The sequence below is a fragment of the Furipterus horrens genome, unplaced genomic scaffold (genome assembly GCF_987537825.1).
Source record: "Furipterus horrens unplaced genomic scaffold, mFurHor1.1.pri manual_scaffold_3, whole genome shotgun sequence".
NCBI lineage: Eukaryota > Metazoa > Chordata > Mammalia > Chiroptera > Furipteridae > Furipterus > Furipterus horrens.
This window is the reverse complement of record NW_028327173.1, coordinates 24,887,599-24,909,708: the sequence shown is the minus strand read 5'-3', so window position 1 is coordinate 24,909,708 and position 22,110 is coordinate 24,887,599. Positions and strand designations below refer to the sequence as shown.

General features: G+C 50.9%; 1 protein-coding gene across 1 annotated transcript in view; it reads left to right on the top strand.

Annotated features, from left to right (window-relative positions):
- Positions 1–21,970, top strand: part of EPHA10 (EPH receptor A10) — a 34,877-nt gene extending 12,907 nt beyond the window's left edge. The window contains exons 6-17 of the mRNA XM_090269141.1: positions 6,917–7,050; positions 8,563–8,734; positions 11,310–11,415; positions 14,718–14,779; positions 14,911–15,036; positions 16,164–16,349; positions 17,021–17,082; positions 17,304–17,507; positions 17,791–17,940; positions 18,171–18,364; positions 18,980–19,135; positions 19,231–21,970. Coding sequence (XP_090125267.1) covers positions 6,917–7,050; positions 8,563–8,734; positions 11,310–11,415; positions 14,718–14,779; positions 14,911–15,036; positions 16,164–16,349; positions 17,021–17,082; positions 17,304–17,507; positions 17,791–17,940; positions 18,171–18,364; positions 18,980–19,135; positions 19,231–19,345 — 1,667 coding nt within the window. The 3' untranslated portion in view covers positions 19,346–21,970. The remainder of the gene's footprint in view (positions 1–6,916; positions 7,051–8,562; positions 8,735–11,309; positions 11,416–14,717; positions 14,780–14,910; positions 15,037–16,163; positions 16,350–17,020; positions 17,083–17,303; positions 17,508–17,790; positions 17,941–18,170; positions 18,365–18,979; positions 19,136–19,230) is intronic.
- The last annotated feature ends 140 nt before the right edge of the window (positions 21,971–22,110 follow it).

Here is a 22,110-nt window from a genome sequence, read left to right as displayed (position 1 = left end):
TCTGTTGTGATTTAACATTTGCTATTGCGTTTACATTTTAAAAGTCAGCATGGAAAAAAGCACCCATAATTCCATTACCCAGAGATTAACAACTATTAATATGTTAAAGTATAGTCTTCCACATTTTTTCTATCTCTATACCTAGAACTACCTGCTAAAAAATCCCTTTTGTATAATACTATATGCAATACTATATTTTATCTGGGATGTCATATTAACAATCCTATTGTTTCTATAGAGATAGATTTAGAAATAAGGAAATACTCTTTATTTTTACTTATTAATAAGAATACTAAACTTCTATTGATTGAGTGCTGCTCTATGCTTGGCTCTATGCAATGTAATTTTCTACATTAACTCATTGAAAAGGAATGATAATAATTTTTCAAACAATTAAACTTGTTGAAAGTCAATCAGCTGGTAAGTAGACACCCATCTTTGAATTCAGCTCTGTCTACCACCAAAGCCCCTTGGCCATATAATGCTTCCACTTTTTAGTGAATTTTTTTTTTTTAATTAGGAATGGACGTTAATTTTATGAAATGCCTCTTAAGCATCTTTCAGGATGACCACATGTTTTCCTGTCCTTTGACCTATTGGTATGATGAATTCTATTAATGGATTTTTCAGTGTGAGCTCTCTTTGCATTCTTAGATGATGCCCTATGAGATATGATTGCATTATTCTTTTAATATTTTGCTGAATTAATTTGCTTGACTTTTAATAGTTTTTGCCATTTACATCTGTCAGAAAGATTTTTGTAGTGTCTGTTAGTGTTGTTTGTCAAATTTTGGCAGTATGGTAATTCTGGCTTTGGAAAAGGCATCAGGAAGACTCTTCTCTGGAACAATTTAAATAGCACAATTATGCATTCTTTGAAGGCATACAAAACTACCTGGGTAACTCTCTGGGAAATGCACCATTTTGGGGGAGGGGAATTTGATGTAATTCTCAATCTTTAAAATACCCCAATTTTAAAGTACATGCCTGGCACCATATATAGTTATTACAATATTATGGACTATATTCCCTGTGCTGTACTTTACATCCTGGTGACTATTCTGTAACTACCAGTCTGTACCTCTTAATTCCTTCACCTTCTTCACCCAGCCCCCTAACCCCTCTTCCCCCTGGCAACTATCAGTTTGTTCTCTGTATCTATGAGTCTGTTTCTGTTTTATTTGTTTATTTTATTCTTTAGATTCTGCATTTAAGTGAAATCGTATGATATTTGTCTTTCTTTGTCTGACTTATTTCACTTAGTATATAATATCATCTAGGTCCATCCATGCTGTTGCAAATGGTAAGATTTCATTCTTTTTTATGGCCTAGTAGTATTCCATTGTATATATGTACCACACCCTGGCTGGTTTGGCTCAGTGGATTGAGCGTCGGCCTGCGAGCTAAGTGTCGCTGGTTCGATCTTCCAGTCAGGGCACATCAGAGAAGGAAAACTCTGACTCCAAAAAACCTCCGCTGCCTTGCGGCATACCTCTTCAGGGGAAAGGCTAAGGGAGTAAACCCCGACAGAAAATCCGGAGCCGGAGTCCCTAAGGCGGTTTGACGTTGTAGTCAACACCGGCAACTCCTGCGGCGCACCTGAAGCCAAGCTGTATTGACTCCGTCTTTCCCTTGGACCCTTCAGCTGCGAAGAGAGGGGGGGTCTGCTGCATGGGCAACAGCAGACCCTCCATATCACCCTGCCCAGGCTCTGTAGCTTCAGCTTCACTGGAGAGGACACTCCAGCGTCATCGCAAGATGTCGATCCAACACGGGAGGAGACAGATACCGTGTCACTCCCGAGTCGGACTGCACAGCCATTCTCGGCGGTGCAGATAGACTCTTAAGAAGCTACACCATCGTCTCTCGAGACGGACGGCTGCCGACGACGATATGTACCACAGCATTTTTATCCACTTGTCTGTTGATGGGTACTTGGGTTGCTTCCATATCTTGGCTATTGTAAATAATGCTGCAGTGAACATAGGGGTTCATGTCTTTTCAAATCAGTGCTATGTATTTCTTTGTATATATACCCAGAAATGGAATTACTTGGTCATAAGCCAGTTCTATTTTTAATTCCTTGAGGAACCTCCATACTGTTTTCCATAGTGGCTGCACCAATCTGCATTCCCACTAACAGTGCACTCCAACATTTATTGTTTGTTGATTTATTAATGATAGCCATTCTGACAGGTGTGAGGTGATATGTTATTGTAGTTTTAACTTGCATTTCTCTGATGATTAGTGATGTTTAGCATCTTTGCATATGTCTATACGCCATCTGTATATTCTCTTTGGAGAAATATCTGTTCAGGTCCCCTGCCCATTTTTTAATTGATTTGTTTTTTTGGTATTGAGTAGTATGAGTTCTTTATTAATTTTGCTGTGGGTACTCAAGGTCTTTGTGGTCCCATATTCATTTTTAGATTATTCTATTTTTGTGAAAAATACCATTTTTGGTATTTTGACAGGGATTGCATCGAATCTATAGATTGCTTTGGGTCATATGGACATTTTAATAATTAATTTTTCCTATCCATGAGCATGACATATGCTTACATTTATTTCTATCTTCTTGAATTTATTTCTTTAATATTTTATAATTTTCTGAGTACACATCTTTTACCTCCTTGGTTAAACTTATTCCTAGATTTCTTTTTTCCAAGGATTTTGTTTATTTATTTTTAGAGAGAGGGGAAGGGAGAAAGAAAGAGAGGGAGAGAAACATCAATGTGCGGTTGCTTTTTGTACGCCCTCAACTGGGGACCTGGCCCACAACCCAGGCATGTGCCCTGACTGGGAATGGAAGTGGTGACCCTTTGGTTCACAGGCTGGCACTCAACCCACTGAGCCACACCAGCCAGGGATTTCTTTTTCTTTCTTTTAATGCAATTGTAAATCGAATTGTTTTTCTTTCTGATAGTTCATTATTGATGTATAAAAATGCAACTGATTTCTGAATATTTATTTTGCACCCTGCTACTTTCCTGAATTCATTGAACAGTTCTAGTAGTTTCTTTGGTGAAAAAGATGTGTAATATTTTTGTTATGTACAGAGTGTCCCCCCCAAAATGTATACACACTTTAAATAATTATAAAGTCAGTGTTTATTAAAATACATTTCATTTTCAAAATGTAATAGAATCTACAGACATTATTTAATTGTTTTGTCAACGCCTATTTTCAAACTGACGTCCGTTCTGGTCCAGGCACTGCTGACAACGTGAAGCAATGGAATCGCAAACATCACGAAACAGCAAGACGGGGCACACCCACACTACCATCACTATGTTAGATCCTACTTTGATGAGATCTTGCCAAACAGGTGGACTGGATGAAGGGGTTTTGTAGAATACCCCGCGTGTTCACCAGACCTCACACCACTAGACTTTTTTTTATGGGGATACTTAAAAGACAAAGTCTACGCTATGAAACCTGCAACAGTCGCTGAATCGAGAGCAGCCATTGAACAAGAATGCTCACAAATACCAAACGAAATGTTTCGTGATGTTTGCGATTCCATTGCTTCGCATTGTCAGCAGTGCCTGGACCAGAACAGACGTCAGTTTGAAAACAGGCATTGACAAAACAATTAAATAATGTCTGGAGATTCTATTACACTTTGAAAATGAAATGTATTTTAATAAACACCAACTTTATAATTATTTAAAGTGTGTATACACTTTTGGGGGACACCCTGTAGTATCTGCCCTCCCCTATTCTTTCTTTTTTCTTTTTTATTTAATTTATTGGGGTGACTGGTTAATAAAATTCTATAGGTTTCAGGAGTACAATTCCATAATACATCATCTGTGTATTGTATTGTGTGTTCACCACCCTGAGTCAAGTCTCCTTCCATCACCATTTATCTGCCCCTTTACTCTCTTTTACCTCCCCCCAGTCCCCTTTATATATATTTCAAGTCTATTTTCTTTTTATTCTCTACTTGGTGTTCCAGAGATTGAGAGGTTTAAGTTTCCCATTCTGCTTGTGATTTTGTTAAAATTCCTTACATTTGTAACGAGTTTTTATTAAACATTTCAGTGTTGCTGATGCACTTTTAGTTCCCCCACAAACCTTTCTCATTGTCTCCACTTTTATCTCATCTCATTTTGTTTCTTTTCTTCTCCACCTGTTTTCTCTTCATGGCCTTCTGCTCCTATTTTGTGGAGTCTGTGTTTTCTTTCACCTTCATGAAGATGCCAAACTGTCTCTTACTTGTTCCTCTAACTGTCATACTAAATCACACTTAAAAATCTGCCCCTCTTGACTCTTCAGATTAATGTTTCTGTTTGCATCTTTGGAAATATTTTTCTTATGCCCAATTTCTTGGTGTTTGCTGTTTACTTATTCTTGAACAATGAAATAGCTGGTGTGTGAAATAAAAAAAGCCAAGCTGTGTGAATTGTCCTTTGGATCGGTTGTGAGCCTTTCAGCTGCAAGTAACAATAAATCCCAATGCAACTGACATTTGATTAAAATGATTTCTTAGTTTGCCTAGGAGAGTCAAGTTAGGGCCTGGTTAATTCAGCAGCTCAACAGTGTCCTCAAGAACCCGGGTTCTCTCTCTCTTTCCACTCTGTCATCCTTATTACATAGCCTGGCTCCTTCATGGTGGTAAAACATCACATCCTTAACATCCAGAGCAGAAAGTGAACTGTTTCTTCCTTGTAGGTATCTTTTTAAGGCCAAGAAACCTTTTCTAGAACCCCTCCTCCTCTTAATCTCTCCTTTTGTTGGCCAGAACTGGATTGCAAGTCCAACCCCAGCACAATCACTGGCAAAGGGAAGGAGTGCACACAGATGTCTGAGAACAATCAGAATTAACCTGAGTCATCTGCGGGGAGACAATAGCTCCTGAAGCAAAAATTGCACTCCGCCAATGAGAGAAGGGGGGGCATGTCTATTGCACTGGTTTCCTATAGTGTCTCCTGCACTCTTGGCCCCACATGGGTGCAGGGTGAATCTCATCACAAATCTGCAGTGGGAGAGCAGGTGCTTGGGCTCTGTTTTTAGCTCCATTCTCAGGCTTTATCAGGCTTTCACCTAATGTTTCTATGTGCAGCTGAAGTGGAACCTCCTCTTACCTCTGTATCCCAGCCATCTGATGCTTCGACAAATGTAGTTTTTAAAAATGACATTCCTAGCCTCTTCCTATCTGTGCCATCCATCTGTATCTATAAAGGACTGTGCCACCTCTTAGGATGCTTCATTATTCTGCTCCCCTTTGTGTCACATCTTTTCTGGGTGCCGCCACCTCCGAGTGGATTTAGGCTGAGAGGCACTCCATGGGGGTAAGGAAGAGCACTTATCCTCAAAAGCAACTATGCAGTCAAGTGGTGGCTATGAATTGTCCAGCTGACAAAGACCTTGCTATTTTTTAAGGGTCAGACAGTGGGAGGAAGGATACAGGACCTTTCAAATTATTTTTAGGCTGGGAGGCAATGTCACTCTGTGGGCAGCTTAGCCTGGGGTTCACTACAATTGTACTTTTCAATCGAGTCCCACTGGCTTTATCATGGGTAGAAATATGCCTCACCACTCCCCCCTTCCATCCTCCATTCTTGCAGTCAGCTGTCAAGACTAGTTTATGGTGATGTTCTGGGTTTCCTACTCTTTCTATATCTCTGTTTTAACTGAAATTTGAGAAAAACCGGAGGTGGAGTGGCTAGATGGATACCATTCAGAACGGGCTCCTCCTTTTCAATGGCCCTCTTCCTTTGTCTTCCTCTTAAATGTTGTTATTTCTTGGGCTTATTCCCTAAAAGCTTTTCCTCCTCTCTTTCTGGGCAGTTTCATCCAATCACTTTCTGATGGCTCTTGGGTGTCTACTTTCCTCCCAGACACCTTTTGTGAGCCCTGGAACTGCTTACCCAGCTGCCTCTCCAGCATCCTCTCTTAGAAGCGCCTGTGCTCAACACACTGAAGTAAAGTCATGATCTTTCCCCAGTAACCTGGTGTGGTCCCTGTCTTAGTGCAGACACGAGTACCTGTTTTGTTTTAATGTTCTCCATTGACATTAAGTTTATTCCTGAGTATTTTATTCTTTTTAATGTTATTGTAAAGAAAGTAATTTTTCATAATTTCCTTTTCAGACTTGTTCATTGTTAATATATAGAAATCCAATAGATTTTTATGTGTTGATTTTGTATTTTGCACCTTTGCTGTATTTGTTTATTAGTTCTAACGTTTTTTTTCTTTCGTTTTTGTAGTCTTTAAGGTTTTCTATATATAAGATCATGTCACAAGTAGATGGAGATCATTTTACTTCTTCCTTTCCAATCTGGATTTCTTTTATTTCTTTTTCTTGCCTAATTGCTCTGACCAGGGTTGCCAGTACTATGTTGAATCAACGTGGCAAGAGTAGATATCCTTGTTCCTGATTTTGGAAAACTTTCAGCCTTTCCCTGTTGAGTAAGATGTTAGCTCTGGTCTTTTCAGATGTGGCTTTTATTATGTTGAAGTAGTTTCCTTTTATTTCTAGTGTGTTGAGTATATTACTTCTTGACCAGATTGTAAGAATAGAGATAGCTGGTCTTCCTGCCTCTTATACTCTCTATTGTCTCTAAACCACAGAAAATGTAGAAAGAGCCTGAGGGATTAGAACCTGCCACAGGGAGGGAAGCTAGAATGTAGGGGAAGGGCAAGCAGCAGAAGGCCTGGTGCTTTACCCCCTAGGAGCCACTTAAGTGGAGAGCTGTGTGTGGGGAGGCAGGGGCCTTGCTTTCCTCTGGTCTCAAAGATTCTACCCCTCAGTCCCCGCCCCTCAGGGGCCTATTGCCCCCACTCACAGCCCTTTGACCACGCCCCTCAGCCTTCCCTAGCCCCGCCCCCATTTCCACTGCCAGACCCTTCCAGACCCCTGGCCTTGCTCTGCCTTCCTGGTCGAAAATTCCACATTGCTTACTTTCAGGGCCCTGGGAGGAAGATGAGATTCGCAGGGACCGAGTGGATCCCCAGAGTGTGTCCCTGTCATGGCGGGAGCCCATCCTCGCTGGAGCCCGTGGGGCCAATGGCACGGAGTATGAGATCCGCTACTATGAGAAGGTGAGTCAGGGGCTTGGAGGCATCTGGCACTGCATTCCCAGTTGCTGCCCCTCTTGCCCATCTACTTCCTCTTCTTCGCCATCTCCTCCCAGCAAAAGCCTTTCTTTCTTTCTTTCTAAACATCTGCTGGCTTCCTAAGTAGCCTTCCAGGCTGGAGTTCCTTCGCATCCCTTGCACACCATGGACTCCCAGCTCTTCCACTTTCCCTCAAGTCTCAGTTCATCACTAGCCATCATCTTATCGTTCACCACCTTTCCCTGTGTTTGCAGTTGTAAAGAGCTTTCTCTGCGGGCTGATCCAGATTTTGTGTGCCCAAATCATACACATACTATTTGCAACCCTTTTTTAAGAAAAAGAATGCAGAAATATTATATTATCTCAAATTTTACAAAAATGCATGACTGTCAGAGCACATTGCTAGGTCAGGTGGTACCCTGGGGCTCGGGGGCATGCTGGTAAGTGTATAACAATCAACTCTCCAGAACTATGAATGTGTGAATTATTGTGCTAATTTTACAGATAGAAAGAATAAGTAACATCATTTTAAAATAATAGTGAAAATACACAGTGCTCCTGCTGGTCCATGCAACTTTGCTTAAGTAGATCCCAGCTCCACTCCCTCCATGATAAGCAATCTGGGCTCTAAATACCCTCACAATTAGTTAGCAACCAGTTCGAGTCCCAGGAGGTCCTTCTCTGAGATCCTGCTGCATTAGGGACCTTCCAGCAGCCTGGTCTGAGGCATCCACCCCCCCCCCCATCCATCCTTGTGGAACTGTATCCTTCTACCCCCTTGAAACCAGTGTTCTACCATTACCTTAGTAAGACTGTAGTACACAGAGGCCTGTGAGGGTCAAGGGTGGGGAGAGGAAGAGGAGGTTGATGGGCAAGGAAGGAATTTCTTCCACCTCTTCCTAAGACGCCGCCCACAGGCAGGAGAACTTCATGCTACAGCAGTGGAAAGCAAAATCAAAGTTAAGTTTTCAGCAGGTCACCTTCCCCCACCCCCAAATACACACTAGGTGTGGACATCCTACTGCCCCAACTTTATAAAATTTCAAGTGACATTTTAATACGTTTTTTAATTACAAATATATAGTCACTGTAGGGATCTAGAAAACACAAAAAATAAAAATAGTCTTACATAATTTATGATTCAATAAGATAAAAAGGCACGGATTAGTATCAAGATCACAGTGATATTTTCCATTGAGGCCATGCTAAGGAGATTGCCACTGGACAGCAAAGGACTGTGATTTGTGTATAGGTTTCTAGTCCCTCATCTATAGTGACACCCAAACTAGAATCTTTCTGTAATTCATCTGGCACCAAAACCTGAGGAAGGGGTTGGGGATCCTTTGGAAGAAACCTGTGGAATCGCCCAAGATGATTGGAGTCAGCTTCTTCCACCTAAGGCTACCCACCTGCCTCCCTGCTCCTTTCCCCCCATCATTCTCCCTGGAGCGTGGGTCTGGCCCTGGATCTGGGCCTCATTTCTTGGTCCCTCCCCAGGGTCAGAGTGAGCAGACTTACTCCACAGTGAAGACAGCGGCACCTGCAGTCACTGTCACCAACCTGAAGCCAGCGACTCGCTACGTCTTTCAGATCCGGGCAGCTTCCCCAGGGCCCTTCTGGGAGACCCAGAGCTTCAACCCCAGCATTGAAGTACAGACCCCGGGGGAGGGTAAGTGGTCTTTGCCAGTGGACCCGGGCAGGGAGAACTTAGTACAGGGATGGGGCGGAGAGACAAATGGGAGGGGGTGATTATCTGTGTAATTCAGGGATCCTGTGGAACAGTTTAATGAGAGCCTAATTAACTAGTGAATTTGGAATCCACTGATGGATGCCTGTTCAGTGACATGAATTAGGTGGGCCACCTGTGCTGGAGGAGCTCACTGGGGAGGTGTTCACGAACACCTATACCCCAGTTCTCAGCTGGTGGCTTCCTGCCTCTCAGGACCTATCCTACATCTGGCGGAAACATCCCGTGCCCTCCCCGAGATTCCTGCTATTTCTTTGGGGGCAGTTTTCATCTTGTGGTCCCCTCTTGCTGATTGCTGAATTCTTGTTCCCGTTCTGCTTCTTTCTCTCTGCCATGGTAGGGACCCAAACTTGGGATGCTGTCCCTTTCCCCACTAGCCCTTAGAGTATGAAACAGACTTCATGGAACGTTGGGGGCCGGGAAGGGCGTTGCACTGCGGCAATCAACAAAACAAAACAAGAATTGTACACTTTCACTTGTGAATCGTATTGAAGAATCACTCAATAAAGCTGTTATCAAAACAAAACAAAAGCTGAACTTCAGATATACTGATCCTAAAACAGCTCCAGCCTCTCCAAGGCGTTGTTCTACCACCGCCCCCCTTTGCTTCCCTCCTCTGGTTCCCCTCCCCCCCCACCCCCCCAAATCCCTTTCGGGATGCATGCAGAGCATTTAGCTTCCTCTTTTGTTGTTTCTCCTGCTGCTAACCCAGCCCTCGGGGTCTCACCTCTATCTATCCCAAGCAGCTCAGGAAAGTATTTTCCTGGACAAAGGCAGTTCCCCCTAAGAGGCATTCTGGCACCAGCTGTCAAGATAATAATTCTCTCCAACACGCTACATGAGTCTAATCCAAGATAGCAAGAGCTCTGAGCCCAAAGGGAGGTGGAGATAAAATAAATGTTGAGGGAGTTTGAGTTCTGGGAAGGGAGACAGCAGTTCTTGCTCGAATGCCTGTCTGTGCCAGGCCTCAGCCAGGTGCTGGCAAAAGGAGATTAGAGCCATGTCTTTGAAGGCTGGGGAGCAGGTGAATGTGTGGAGATGGGCGGGAAAGGCGTGTTGATTAGAGGAAGCCATCTGAACAAAAGCTCGTGGGGTTTGGCTGGAGTGAGTGTGGTGGGGGCAGGGACTGATGACGTCCATTCATTTGGTACTTTTTTGGTTAGTGGCTGCTGCTCAGCTCCCCAGCCTCCTTTGCTGTGGCCCCAGCTGGGGTGAGGGGGTTGGGTCTCCAAGCCTATACAGCATTTTTTTTTTTCCAGTGAGCTGTATCCCCAGATCAGGATTGTGACGAAAGACTGTGCTTCAATACTCTGTTGTTGCAAAACTAATTGCCCCCAAAGCTTAGCAGCTGAAAATAAACATTTGTTATCTTGTGGTTTTTTTGTGGATCAGGGATGTGGGTGCAGCTTAACTGGGTGCCACTTGACTCAGGGTCTCTTACAAGGCTGCTATCAAAGTGTCCTCTGGGGTTGCGGTCATCTCAGGGTTTAACTGGGGACTCTGTCTCCCGCTAGGGTTCTTGCTGGCGCTGATGGAGGCATGCCTCATTGGGCTTCTCCGTAGGTCTACTCAGAACACAGCAACTAGGTTCTTTTAGGGACTGAGTGAGTGAGAGGGCACCCGAGACAGAAGCCACAGTCTCCTGTAACCTAATCTTGGAAGCGATATCCCATCACTTTTGTTGTATTCTGTGACGCCTTTAGGAAGAAATGACTGTTCCTCTGCTCAGCTCTGCTCATTTCTCTGTTTCTTTTTCATTCTACAGTTAAGTTTTTGTTTTTGTCTTTCTCAGTGGATTTGGAAACACCTCCAGGGCAGGGATTCTGGCTCATTTATTGCTTTCTCCCCAGTGCCCGCCTGGTACTGCTGGATGGATGGATAAGGCTGAGAGCCCGGGGTCCTCTAGACCTCTCCCTTGGTGACATTATCCAAAGCAAAGACTCTTGGAATCCAGTTCAAATTTTAGGTTCATTATTTATTAGCTGTGTGACCTTGAGCAAACGACACAACTTTTCTTGGTATCAGTTTCCTCAGCTAAGAAGTCGAGACAATGACACCTTACTGGCTTGTTGCGATGATAAAATAGGGTCATTTCCTAAAGGCCCATGGTATAGTGTCTTGAATGCAGTAAGTGTGCATTAAATGTTTGCTTTTATTATTGGTGGTGAATGGTCTCGCTGGGTGCTTGGGGAGCTCTAACAAGAGGCCATTCTCTCTGCAGAGCTACCTTAGGTCTCTCATGGCCCAGCTGAAAGGCAAAAAGGGAGTCCCAGGCCTGCCTGTCTGGACCCCTGCTCCTGTCTCTCAGAGCGGGGCTGCGGAGGAGGCGCCCTGGCCCAGGAGAAGAGGCAGCTCCAGGCGCCATTGTTTGCTGGGACTTCCCCAACCCCTCTGCTGCTGGGAGGCAGAGGTGCGGTGGGAGTCCTGCTGTGGGCTGAGGACACCCACCCAGCAGCCTGGTCCTCTGCCTGCCTCCACCTCCTGCTTTTCCTTCCAGCTGCCTCAGGCTCCAGGGACCAGAGCCCCGCAGTTGTCACCGCGGTGACCATCTCAGCCATCCTTGTCCTGGGCTCTGTGATGAGCGTGCTGGCCATTTGGAGGAGGTAGGTGGCGGGTCCCAGCCTGGCTGACCCCTGGCGAGGCATGTCCCTGGTCTCACAGGCCCCTGGGTCTACACCAGCATTTGTGCACATGCAGATTTGCACACACAAGCACACTGCTGCGTAGATACAGGCATGGCTGGTCTAGTCCCAGCCCCTCTCCCACTTACTGCTCCTGCGGCAGCCAGCACTGCAGCTAGCTCAGCCGCTCTGGGATGAAGGGGATTTAGCTCCTTAACTCATTAAATGTCAGAAGGCATCACTGAGGATGGAATCAAGCCGTGGCTGCTCCAGTGTGATTAGGATTCTCCTGAGGCACTCAGAGGCCCCTAGCCCCTGCCCCCGAGGAGTCCTGAGGCCCTTGAACACGGGCAAAGGGAAGAGAGGCATTAATTGTATTGCGTGTATGTGTGTGGGAGGGAGGAGGATGGGGGGGCTCATAAACCAGAAACCCCATCCCCCAGCAGAAGGAAGCTTGCAGGAGAGTGGGCAGAGGAAGGGGGGAGATGTGGCTCTTGAGTCCGGCTTAGAGAAGATTCCAGTCCTTTTGCATGCTGCAGAAACCTCCTGGCACAGGCTCCTCAGGCAGGTACCAGGGTAGGGCTGAGCTCAGAAGATTTGAGGCATTGGAAATTCTGCATGCAAAGGGCTGGAGTTCAGGGGCCAGGGGAGAGAAATGGGCTGGCCACAGAGCCACATCTCAGCACACCTCAGCATTCTGGAACTGCCTGTGGGCTGGAGGGACAGTGAGCATTCATTTGGCACTGACTGTCTGCCCTTGGATGGGGCACAGGAAGTGACTGAGGTGGAGAGGACCATCCTGCAGTTGTGGGAGCCGGCTCTGCCCAGGCCAGGGAGTCAGGAGGGCAGGACAGGAGGCACGAGCTCCTTCCTGGCAGAGCTTCATATGGTGGATCTATTGGAAAAGCCGCCACAGATGGGAGCCAAGAGCACAGTGTCCTGGTTGTGAGTTTAGGGGCTCAGGGAGGCAGAGAGAGGAAAGGGGAGAGAGGTGAGCTAGGAGCACCTGCCTGGGGAGTCTCTGCAGGCCCGGAGCAGCTGCCTAGGAGGGCCTCAGGGACGGATGTACCAGGCAGGCAGAGTGAGCCAGGGGTGATGGGTTTCAAAACCTGCTCACGTCAAATGGCAGTGAGGTGGGGGTGAATCAGTGGGTCTGGTGCTGACTGGTGGCACGGGGCAAACTCCTCCAGCAGGCAGGTCCCAGCTTAGCAGACCTTAACATCTGTAACACCTGGCCTCTCCTCTCCAGATCTCTGCAGTACTTGCTCTGAGCAATGGTCTCACCTCATCAGTCTTTCCTGGCTCATCCCAGCAGAGAGTGTTCTCCAGTGGAAGCTTCTTATTTTCTCTGCCCCTCCTCCACCCACTCAACCTCGCCCCCTTCCCTTCATCCCCACCCACCTCTCCTGGATGTCCCCGTCCTTCATGGACATCCTGTCACCATGCTGAGTGACTACTGCAGCTTGGATGACCAGTCCCAGTCCCTGGCCTCTGACTCCTTTATCCCAAGGAGTCTGTTCCACCTCCACCTCCCTCTCCCATATCCTGACAACAACGTGGCCATCACCCCAAGTATTGATCCACTTCTACTTTTGCCCTGCAGGCTCCCTGTCCTTGCAGCTTGTTCCCTCCCCCACCTCTGCTGCCCCTGCCCTTTAACCGCATCATGAGCCCCTCCCCTTCTCACCACCAGCTCTACACACCTGCCTCTCCGCACACATCCTCTTCCTCCTCTCGCCCTAGGGGGGTGCCTTCCTCCTAGCCAGGGTCAGTCCTCCTACCCAGGACCGGAACCCACTCCCTCTCACAACTAAGGATTTTGTACTATTTATCATGTCCCTCTCCCCTCACGTAACAACTTACACTTCCTGAGTGCTTAATAAGCTCTTTGCAACAGTGCTACCAGGCAGGGATGTCTCTATCCTGATTGTATTAAAGACAAGACTGAGCCGCTCAGTCCCACAGCTGCCGAGTAGAGAAGCCGGGAAGCCAGTCGGTGCATTCAGGGCCCAGAGCCCCACGATGTCACCCGGCCTGCGCGGCCCCTTCTCCCTTTCCCTGGCATTGAACCATCTCCCTGAAGCCTCCCTTCGTCCCCCTCCTCCAGCCTTCCCAGGACCCCTCTCTCCCCGCTCTGCTTTTTCTTTCCTTGGGTCCTGTGACGTCACTGCCCCAATTTCGCTTCACTTCCCTTTGACTTTCCTGGCAGTCTTTTTGTGACCTCCTTGGCTTCCCTCTCGCCTACCCGTTCTCTAAACGTTGGGGCTCCTCAGACTCATTCTGAGTCCCACTTCTCACAGCTCAAGGATTTGCATCTCCAGAGCAGACCTCTGGTCCAACCTGCAGACAGAGACCATGCGTCTCTAACTCCCTCCTCATCGACCCTCTCCGCCTATCCCGCAGGCCCTTCAAAGGCCAGTGTCTGAACATGAACTTCTCCCCTCTCAAGCTTGGTAAATGGTCGCACCATAAACTCCGCTGGGCAAGCCTCTAGCGATCTCCAAGCCCTGCCCGCGGCCCTGTCACCTAAATGTCTCTTGAGGCCTCTCGCTTTCATCTCCATGAGCCACCGCCACCGCCAGCAGGGACAACAGCAGCAGCTAGGATGATCTTTCTAAAATGCAATCGGCATCCTGAGCTTTGCGCCCCTGCTCAGCATTCCCTAGGGCCTCTCCTCTGCTTGGAATAAAAGCCAGAGCCTTTATCTGGGCCAGCAAGGCCCGGCCTCAGGCACCCACATACCAGCCTGTGGCTTTGTGGATGGGATGCAGTCCTGTGGTCCCACAGCTGCCTCTGTCTCAGGACACAGTCCTGGGGAGGGGTTGGGCCATCTATGACATGTTCCGCAGCGCGCAGCCCTTCTCTGCTTGGCCTGTGAGTGGGCTGTGGTTAACTCTCAGGGTTGGTCCTCCTGGTCAGCCCAGAAGCTGTCTCTGCTTGCAGGGCCTGTCTGTTTTGTTCCCCTGTACCAGGCGGGGGAGGAAGGCTGTAGCTAGAGCTTAAAGTCAGGGGTGTAGATTTGGGCACCCCCAGAGTGGCAAGAAGGTGACTGTGTCTCAAAGTGACAATAAGGAGGGGGGCTGATTGGGTGAGGGGTTAGGTCTGGCGCGAGGCTTGCATGTGTGTGCAGTGGGGAGCTTTCAAACCAGCAGAACCAGAAGGTCCCTCCACTGGGGCACAGACCTCATCCTTTTGAAGAGGCACCACCCTGGGTGCTAGTGAAATGGGAAGGGCTGGGGCAGCCTGGCTCAAGGAATGACTCTCCCCCCGCCCCTCAACCCCAGGCCCTGCAGCTATGGCAAAGGAGGTCCAGACGCCCGTGACGAGGAGGAGCTGTACTTCCACTGTGAGTTGTCTGGGCCTGACTCGGGATGGGGCGGGCGCCCCCACCCTCACTCCTCATCCCTCTTCCTTGCTGCCATCACACAACCCACCCTTTCCTTGGGACCACCTCTTTCTCTTTCCCCATGCTCCCAGTCAAAGTTCCCACACGCCGCACGTTCGTGGACCCCCAGAGCTGTGGGGACCCACTGCAGGCGGTTCACCTGTTTGCCAAGGAGCTGGATGTGAAAAGTGTCACTGTGGAGAAGAGCCTTGGAGCAGGCAAGCTGGGTACCGAGGAAGCCTTGTCCTTGGGCAGCCCTGCCTGTGCCCCAGCCCCTCCCACTCTAGAAGTCCCACCTCCACTCGGCCCCACTTTGATTCTGTAAGCCTGCCTCCCTCCCCACATCTTGCCCCCCATTCTAGAAGCCCCCACCTTCACCCCTGTCCCCACTCTGCCCAGGAAGCCCAGCCCCAGCTCCACACCAAGCCCCACTTCACCGACCGGCTCCAAGGTAAGGAGATGGTAGAGGGCCTGTGACCCTGCTCTCCTGCTTTCTCCCAGTCCCCGGGGTCACTGAGATCTCTCCACTTGGGCCCTTTCAGAGCTGGCCTCTTGCAGAAGCTTCCTCCCAGGCCTTCGTGGGGCAGTATGGAGGGGCCTTTGCAAGCTTGGGGGCTGGACCTGCCTGGGCTTTAACTCTGACTCTGTTACTAGCTAGCTGTGTGATCAGGGGTGCGTCCCTTTTCTGCGCCAAGCTGCAGCCTCTCGTCTGTGAAACAGGCCTGATGTCGGCCTCAGACAAGCTGATATGGGGCTTCACAGGCTCAGTGCAGAGCCTGGCTCATGGTGGGTGCTCAGCCCCTCACGGCCAGCTCCTGGCTTGCTTTCTTCCTGTCTGCAGACCCTCGGCCCCTGTGCTCAGAGAAGGCAACCACTTTCACCAGGAGCCAGAGGCTAAGCCCTGACACTGGGCAGGAGCCAGGGAGGGGCAGTGTGGCAGAATGGAGGCCATTGTCACCCTTCCTGGGACACCCTGGGCTGTCATAGCCTTTGCTGCCCTGGCAGGCTGGCTGGCTGGCTGGCTGGTGCATGCAAAGTCCTCTCTGAGGCTCTGAAACCTCCCGCTGAGGCAGGCAGGCAGGTAGGGTGGGGGGAGGAATCCCCATTTCACACAGAAAACTGAGGCCAGGAGAGGGAAAGAGGAAAACCATGTCCCACTGCCGGTGCTCAGTTCATCGTGACCTCAACCCAAGAACTCCAAGGCCCAGACCAGAAACAGCTCGTGATCCAGAAGTCGCTCTCTCCTCAGCATGCCCTGCCCGGGTTGGCCAAGGGAGCGGCCTCTGGTGTGTGTGTGTGTGTGTGTGTGTGTCTGTCTGTCTGTCTGAGGCGCTGTTTCCCACAGGGCGGTTTGGGGAGCTGTGCTGTGGCCGCCTGCAGCTCCCTGGCCGCCAGGGGCTCCCCGTGGCCGTGCACATGCTGAGGGAAGGCAGCTCCGACTCCCAGAGGCTCAGCTTCCTGGCCGAAGCCCTCACCCTGGGTCAGTTTGACCACAGCCATGTCCTGCGCCTGGAGGGTGTTGTCACCCGAGGTAGGCCCAGTGCTCCGCAAGGGTGGACATGGGGTGCTCCTGTGCCCCAAGGCCAGAGGAGGATTAAGGTCAGTTGAGGCCCCAGGCACAGAAGAAAATATTGGGCCTTTTAAAAAAAAGAGAGACAGGCCAAATGAAAATACATGTTTACCATATTTTATGCAGTGTAGTAATGAAACCAAACTTGGTGTCATTAGAAAAAAGTGTAAAGTTGGGGTTTTGCAGGGCCCTGAAGTCAGGGCCCAGGGCGCGCGCCGGTGTGCCCGCTGTTAAATCCGCCTCTGCCCGAGGCCCTTCCCTTAGCCATGAGAGGGAGCCCCTAAAATGCCCGGCATGGAGGGTAGGTTTCAACTTTTATTCAGACTGAGGGTGGCCCCTCTGACCCTGAGTGACCTTTCTGACTTGTGGTGACACTCTGTGGGGTGGATTGCTTGGAACTTAGGTGATCTTTCTTAAAAAACTTGTTGCATCTCCTGACCTTGGCTTTCGTCCATGTCCTCTTTTATCCTTCAGCTTAGGGGATCCTGGGCCCAGAAGGAGGGGGGCAAGATTAGGGGAGTGTGGCCTTGGTTCCGGCCGTCTAGGCCCAGATCAGGGCCCAGAGAGGGGAGCACGTATGCAGCAGGGAGCAGACAACTCAGCCTGTGTGTGTTTCCTGTCCCTGGGCACAGGAAGCACCCTGATGATCGTCACTGAGTACATGAGCCACGGGGCCCTGGACAGCTTCCTCAGGGTGAGTGGTGTGGCCCTGGGGTGCAGAAATGACCCTGTTATTTTTGGTCCCTTATTTTTCTCTTTGTTGGGACATGGAGTTAGCATCATTCCCTGAAAAGGTGCCCACTGGCCAGGCTGACCTGGTGGGTCACAGGGCAAGCTGAAGCCCAGCGAGGGCTACGTGACTTTCCTGGGGGAGCTGAGCATGCAGCCCTGGCCTCCGCTCCTCTTCTCCCTCAGCGGCACGAGGGCCAGATGGTGGCTGGGCAGCTGCTGCAGCTGCTGCCTGGGCTGGCATCAGCCATGAAGTATCTGTCGGAGATGGGTTATGTTCACCGGGGCCTGGCCGCCCGCCGGGTGCTGGTCAGCAGTGGCCTTATCTGCAAGATTTCCGGCTTTGGGCGGGGACCTCGGGACCGGGCGGAGGCTGTCTACACCACCATGGTGAGGAGTCATTTTCCCCAGGCAAGCCCGCTCCTCTGTTTCCCATCAAACTGCCCGGGGGTCCCCATCTCCCCACTTCCAACCCCTTCCCTAGTGTGTCAAGTCACTGCCCCCATTCTGCCTCTCCACCCAGTTGGTCCTGAATAAATGCCAGTGTGGACATCACCTTGTGGTCAGCTTGTGGGCCCTCCCCATATGTGCAGCTGGGAGGATGGCAGGTGGGGCTTGATCTGGTACCCTGTGGGGTGGGGAGCCTGCCCCTTACCTGCCTGCCTGCCCACAGAGTGGCCGGAGCCCAGCACTGTGGGCTGCCCCCGAGATGCTTCAGTTTGGCCACTTCAGCTCCGCCAGTGATGTGTGGAGCTTCGGCATTGTCATGTGGGAGGTGATGGCCTTTGGGGAGCGGCCCTACTGGGACATGTCTGGCCAAGATGTGAGTGACATGCAACTACAACTCCTTGCCTTCTGATCCTCTTGCCTTCTGATCTCAGCCCCCACTGCCCTGACCCTTGACTTTCTAGCCCCAGGTTCCTTTTGACTGTTTATTTGCTTCTAGTCCTGGCTGGCCCCTGCTTGAGTCCTGTGTACATGTGTGTATGCACCTGTGTGTGTGTTGGGGGGACATATGGCCTCGTGTCTGCTCTCCTCACCCCTATGGCCCAGGTAATCAAGGCCGTGGAGGATGGCTTCCGGCTGCCGCCCCCCAGGAACTGCCCTCCCCTCCTGCACCAACTGATGCTTGACTGCTGGCAGAAGGACCCAGGTGAGCGGCCCAGGTTCTCCCAGATCCACAGCGTCCTGAGCAAGATGGTGCAGGACCCAGAACCCCCGAAGTGTGCTACAGCCGCCTGCCCGAGGTATATTCCCATCTATCCCCAACCACAACAGATACAGCTGACCTCTCACCTGTCCATGAATAGCCTCCCACATGCCCCCAGTACAACTGACCGGTCTCTCCTACCCCACCTGTCCAGGTATGATAGCTCACCAGCCACCCCAGCTAGATCTAACACTCCCACCTGCCTTAGGCACATGTAACCTTTCATCTACTTTAGTCACTTTGCTTGTCTTGGATTTTGTTCACATATCCCAGGTACAGTGACCATTGGATAAATATATGTGGTAATAGTCCTAACTAATACGTGGTTCCAGTAAATAAAATAAGTGAAATTAGTATGAGTTGTTCCAAATATGGGTTGCTTCCCAAACTAGGTAAGTCCTACCCCCAAGACTGTTCCAGATACTCCCAGTACATTTGGCTGGCTCAGGTGCAGCCCACTCTCCACCAGCCTGTGTGTGCTGAACACTCGCCTGCTCTGAGCATATGTAGCACGCCGTGTGAGCTAGGTCTGCCCCGGGGCCCCGTCGCCTCCCGGTCTCTCGTCCTTTCACAGCTGGCCTGTCCTCAGGAGAGGGACCAGGTCTGGGCACCAGATCCCTGCTGTTGACCGACAACTGCTCCTCTGCCCCAGGCCTCCCACCCCGCTGGCAGACCGTGCCTTCTCCACCTTCCCCTCCTTTGGCTCTGTGGGTGCCTGGCTGGAGGCCCTGGACCTGGGCCGCTATAAGGACAGCTTCGCTGCAGCTGGCTATGGGAGCCTAGAGGCTGTGGCCGCCATGACTGCGCAGTGAGTCTGGGAACCCAGGGGCGTGGTCCAGACAAAGGGGCGGGGGGCTGAAAGTGGGGTTGAGCCGGCTGGGTCCGACCAGTCCATCTGCACAGGGACCTGGTGAGCCTGGGCATCTCGTCGGCGGAGCATCGGGAGGCCCTCCTCAGCGGGATCAGCGCCGTGCGGGCACGGGTCCTCCAGCTGCAGGGCCGGGGGGTGCAGGTGTGAGCAGCTCTCTTCCAGGCCAGGACCCCAGCGGGGCTCCAGACTCCAGCCCTGACAAGCACCCAGGCAAGCGGTGCTCCACCCGTGCGGAAGCGAGCTCTCTTCCTCCACGTGGGACCAGTTTCCCCATTTCACTGCCTACTCCTCGCATATTCCCCAGTCTGAACACCTTGGCTGACTCAGTCTCCTGAGAAAAAGGGGCAGATCCCTGGAGAGGACCCTTGAGAGAACAGTGAAGGAAATGCAGGTTCTCAGACACTGAGGTGGGGCTGGGAAAGACGTAGCTTAATTAATTTATTTATTTTTAAATATTTTATTTATTTATTTATAGAGAGGGAGGAAGAGAGAGAGGGAGAGAGACATCAATGTGTGGTTGCCTCTCGTGGGCTCCCAACTGGGGACTTGGCCTGCAACCCACGTGTGCGCCCTGACTGGGAATTGAACCAGCTACCCTTTGGTTACCAAGCTGGTGCTCAATCCACTGTGCCACACCAGCCAGGGTGAAAGACATAGCTTTAATCACTGGGCTCATGCCCTTCTGTCTTCCACATCCACCAGCGGGCTGGGGCTGCCCCATTATCCCACAGGCCCATTAGCGGCAGGCAGCACACATCCCTCCTGGGCTCTCATTGGACCTGGTAGTGACCGTAGCCCATCCTGATGGGTCCTGGAGGGGCAGGGTCCTCAGCTCCTTGTGCTTGGGCTCAGCCCTATCTGGACATTGGTCCTGAGGCCCAGGCAGCAGAGGTGGCACTGAGCTCAGGGGCTGGACCCCGAGGCCCCTAGACTCAGAAGCTGATTTCTGCCTCCTTTGCCCTTGGGCAGACAGTTCAGGGTGAGGGTCCTGGCGGCTAGGGCACTCATGGTCCTGGTGCGCCCCTGAGGCCCCGCTAGCCTCCCCTTTGCATTCCTTTTATAAACTCACTGGCTGGGACTCCTAGGAAGAACATAAGGGGAGATGTCTTCTCCCTCGGCGGACCCCAGAGCTTTACTGTCCAGCCTGCAGGGATGGTGACAAAGAGGCTCTCAGAGATGGACCTTCTCTCTCTGGCTGGTCCAATACTGCCTGTACAGGTGGGGGAAACCGAAGCCCAGTGAGGAGTCAGAGCCAGGCCTGGTTAGAACCAGGTTGCCCAACTCCCTGCCTAGGGGTGAGGTGGGCTCTGGAGAGAGGCCTTGGTCCCGCTCTGGGACCCTGTCACTCTTTCCCGAGGCAGCAGGGGTACTCTGAGGGGAGCCCCTGTGGGTGCTCATCCCCTGGCCACCACCCAGCCTCCAAGAGCACCTCCCCACTCTGGCTTCTGCAGGCCTTGGACAGAGTGGGTGCACTGAGCTCACTCCAGAGTTCCTTGTCCAGAAGGGCTCCCCAGAGGCAGTGGTGATGTTGAGGCCAAGCTTTCGCAGGAGAGGAGGAAGGCAACTGGGTTTGGATAGAGCCACGGGGGCTGGATTTTCAGGTTACTCCCGACATACCATTCTGGGTCCAGCTGTTGTGGGGTGGGGTAGAAGGAGGAGCCAAGGGCTGAAGGGGAGGGATGAAGGAGACACAGAGCCGGCCCTTGAAGGGCTTAGACCAGGTGGGGAGATGATCTCAGGCACCAAGAAGCACCCCAAGGGTACCTTCCAACAGGGCCCCAAGGGAGACCTTGGGTCTGTGGGCTGGTGGACTAGAGGGGCAGCTGGACACTCTCTTGATCTGTGTATGTGGAGGGATGTCCAGAGAGGCTTCTTGGCCGAGAAGCTGACTTGGAATTTGAACCGGGCCTTAAAGATGGGGGAGGGTTCTTTCCTTAGGGTGGGTGAAGTTTTCAGCAGGCCAAGTTGGAGGGCCTAGGACAAGGAGTCCAAGCAGAGATGGGGCTGACCTGAGAAGGAGCCCAAAGGGTGGAAGACGCAGTGCATTTTGGGGGAGTGCCCCGTGGTGTGGGATGGTGCCTCACAGTAGTGCCTTTGGCCTGGCCCTGGCAGCTCTTCTCTCCTTAGGGTCCCCCCTACCCCCTACCTGTGTCCTGGGCACCTACCCCAGCTCAGTGACTCTGGAGGTACTGGGGGAGACCGAGATACTGCTTCCACCTTTGACAGGGCTAGAGGGTCCCATGCCAGGTGCCCTTCAGGCTCTGCATCCCCAACCCTTGCTCCTGGGAAACCTGAAGAGGACACAGCGTGGGGACCAGCATCCAATCTTGTGGTGGTGGGGGGGGGCCCTCGTCTCCAGCTCCATCCCCATCAGTCATGCTCTAAAAGTCAAAGTCCCCTCCCCGCACCAGCTGTCCTGCAGAGGGGCTCCTGTCGGCAGGACTTACTTCGGTGTCCAGGGTAGATCTTCCTCCACTGGAGGTCCCAGAGTCCTGAGGGGTCCCAGGCCTCAGCCCTGCATGGGCACTGGTGTGATGTGAGCTGATGGCTCTCCGGGCGCCTCTACAGGTCTATTTTTATACGGAACTTAGTCACTGGACAGAGGGAGGTGGCCTGCAAACCCCCCCAGTACACCCATCTGAGCCCACCCAGGGAGGGAAGGGGCTGGTTGGGGAGATGGTTCCTTTGACTTGTGCTGGGGATGTTTTTTATAATTTTGGGTTCTATATGCAGGACAGAGTAATAAAAGTCTGTGATATGGTGCTTCTTTCAGTCAGTGACAATTGTTTCACCATGAAGTAGTTTGTGTGAGAGGGTTCCCACCTCCCAGAGTATGTGTCTGAAATCTCTCTGCATAGAGACTAATTGGCCTACCCCTGCCATGGAAGATCCAGTCTAGCAGGGGATGTTTA